The 2,689-nt window shown below is 49.6% G+C and overlaps 1 protein-coding gene across 1 annotated transcript in view; it reads right to left on the bottom strand.

Moving 5' to 3' along the window:
• Nucleotides 1–2,421, bottom strand: part of LOC119308038 (protein RETICULATA-RELATED 1, chloroplastic-like) — a 21,859-nt gene extending 19,438 nt beyond the window's left edge. The window contains exons 1-4 of the mRNA XM_037584151.1: nucleotides 1,972–2,421; nucleotides 1,193–1,354; nucleotides 1,009–1,101; nucleotides 813–928 (exon numbers count right to left, since the gene is read on the bottom strand). Of these exons, the coding sequence (XP_037440048.1) occupies nucleotides 813–928; nucleotides 1,009–1,101; nucleotides 1,193–1,354; nucleotides 1,972–2,361 (761 nt within the window). The 5' untranslated portion in view covers nucleotides 2,362–2,421. The remainder of the gene's footprint in view (nucleotides 1–812; nucleotides 929–1,008; nucleotides 1,102–1,192; nucleotides 1,355–1,971) is intronic.
• Nucleotides 2,422–2,689: the final 268 nt, after the last annotated feature.

The following is a 2,689-nucleotide window of genomic DNA, read 5'->3' as shown; positions in this document are numbered from 1 at the left end:
GACCGGCGGCCTAAAGAGGTACAACCAGCGAGAGAAAAGGCTGGCCGGCCAGTGAGCAACCGCAAAAAGCTACCGGAGAAAGCTACAACCAGTGACGGAAAAAGCTTCAACTGCCGCAAAGCGCAACAGTGATCAAGGTGAGCTAGGGAACTCGTGACCGCGAGATGTTGCAACCTCGACGGTGCGAGCCGTGATGCTGCAACTGGCAACCGCAAAGCTTCAACCGACAAGCTGTTCTGCTACGATGGCGACCGGCGGCGACGGGGAAAGCTGCGAGTTGACGGCACGGCGGGGCGGGGCTGCCTCGCCTCACCGGGGACGATGACACCAACGGACGCGGGGATGCTGCAGCGAGCGCGACGCGTGGCGGTGCTGTCTCACCTCGCCGGGAGCGCATGTGCACGGAGTCTTTTTCCTCACCTAGGCAGGGGATCTTTTGTTCCTCGCGTGGGTTGACACAACGGGATGAGGATGTGCAGATCCAACGGCTGCGTCTGGGCCAATCGTACGGCGCGCAGGACCCAACGGCATGAGGACGCACAGATTCAACGGCTGCGCCTGGGCCAATCATACGGCGCGCAGGGTCACCAACCGAGGCCTTTGGCCAGTCGACCAGCGCCTAGAGCTGCCCTTTAATTTTTCATAGCTATAGAACGGAAAAATAACATAAGTACGGAGAAATGTAAACACAAGCTGTACCAAGGGCACAAAGCTGCAACATTAGGAACACATGCCTAGCATCCAAACTGCATATATCAATATCAATATATAGAGAATGCCTGAAGGAAGTGTGCAAATGATTTGGGTGTTACCTTCCAACAAGACCTCGGGATAGCCATCCAGGTAGAGCTCGTGAAAAAGACCTAGTGTGTGTTGGTCTTGAAAACACGGACAAGAATCGCACCATCTGAGCAGAACTTACCAAACCCTAGATTGATCTATCACATTTAGTCTACTGTTCAAACCATTTCAAAGTATGCAATGAGAATGAGCAAGACAAACATCTACCATCTCATAAGCCTGACGGAGACCAGCAGGTAAACTAATCATCGTTTTGCACCACTCTTGCATTACAGCATCTATAAACTCTCTATTAAAAAGCTGCAATAGAATAAGCAGTAATCAACACACAAGCCCAATCTTTATCGGGATTCAGATGCTGCTTCTCTGAAGAAAATATCAGAAATTTCACCTCCTGTATAACAATTCGTCTCCTGAAAAGTCCACCATCTTCTTCCTCTCCATCATCAAAATCATCAAAGTAATCGTCATCATCTCCGTCATCATCCCCGCCATCACCACCACCATGGCCAATTCTCTTCCCAATATCTCCACCACCACCACCTGTCGCCAGCTGCAATGTGCGAAGAAGCACATGATGGATGGTAACAGCAATGAGAACTTTGTAGTAAACTAGCCTCATATGTTTGATTAATCTGTAATTCAATACACCAACTAAAAATTGTGTACAAGTCATAGTTCATGATAAATAAACATTGGATACCTAAGTATTGATGTTTGAACCATTGGCGTGTACATTAAACATCATGCATCTATGTCTTGTTGTTTCAATCCCAAACAGTACAAACTTATTGTGTTCTCCTGATTTTGATATTTCGTTAATGTGCTGGCGCAGGTGGTGGAGGAATTGTACAGCCCAATCCTAAGTCAAAAGGATGGAAAAGGAGTAATACTTATACCATCACAAATAATATATATAACACTACTCATCAACACAAAACACAAGGTTCTCCGCACCAACAGGCTTTATCCATTATTTTGGTATCCCCGTCCACTTGTACAGCCATCTGATTTCAGAGCGGGTTCCTACTTGATTCATATATATCAGTGCCATGTTACTCAATAACGAGGGGGCAAGGACAACATATCTCTCAGAAATTCCCTAAACCTATCTCATAAATTCACTTGTTTTTGCAGTTTTAATCGACTGGAAATAACAGGATTGGCTACCTCGGGCATGATTTTCTTCTTGCGTTGGGATAGGTCAAGCTTGGCCTTCTCGAGCGTGACGGCGCCGAACGCGCCGTACTGCTTCCCGCCCTTCATCGCCGGCGGTACGCGGGGAGGCGCAGCCGCGGGTGCCGCGGCGCTGAGGGCGGACGCCGCGAGGCAACGCTCGAGCGAAGAGGCTGCTTCGGAGCGATCGCCTCGCCCGGCGGCAGACGGTGACGCGGCGGAGGAGGCGCAGGCGGAGACGGCGAGGCCTAGGCCCCGCCGGCGAGGGGCACGATGGCGGCGGCATGAAGGCAGGAGACGGAGGAGGCCGCTGGTGGGGTTGGGATGGGAGGGGTGGCCGTGGGCGTGGGGGAGGTTAGGGTGGAAGGCGGCGAGGGACGCCATCGGAGAGAGAGGGGGTAGCGGTCGACGCCCTCGGAGGGTCGTGCCGTCGCAGGGCTTTATCGAAAGCGGGGGCTATCTTCTGATTTAGGTGCTCTTATATGTGATTTTGTTTTCTCTTTTACTCCCCATTAAAGCACAGGGAAATGGAAATTGGTAATCATTAACACTATTAGCTTGTTGCCCGTACACTGGCACGGGACAATGAACATATAGATAAGGATATGTACTTCCTCCGTTCCTAAATATTTGTTTTTTTAGAGATTTCAAATAAACTACCAATACGAAAGTATATATAGACATATTTTAGAGTTTAGATTCATTCATTTTA

Source organism: Triticum dicoccoides, chromosome 5B, assembly GCF_002162155.2.
Source record: "Triticum dicoccoides isolate Atlit2015 ecotype Zavitan chromosome 5B, WEW_v2.0, whole genome shotgun sequence".
Taxonomy (NCBI): Eukaryota; Viridiplantae; Streptophyta; class Magnoliopsida; order Poales; family Poaceae; genus Triticum; species Triticum dicoccoides.
This window is presented reverse-complemented; position numbering and strand designations above follow the sequence as displayed.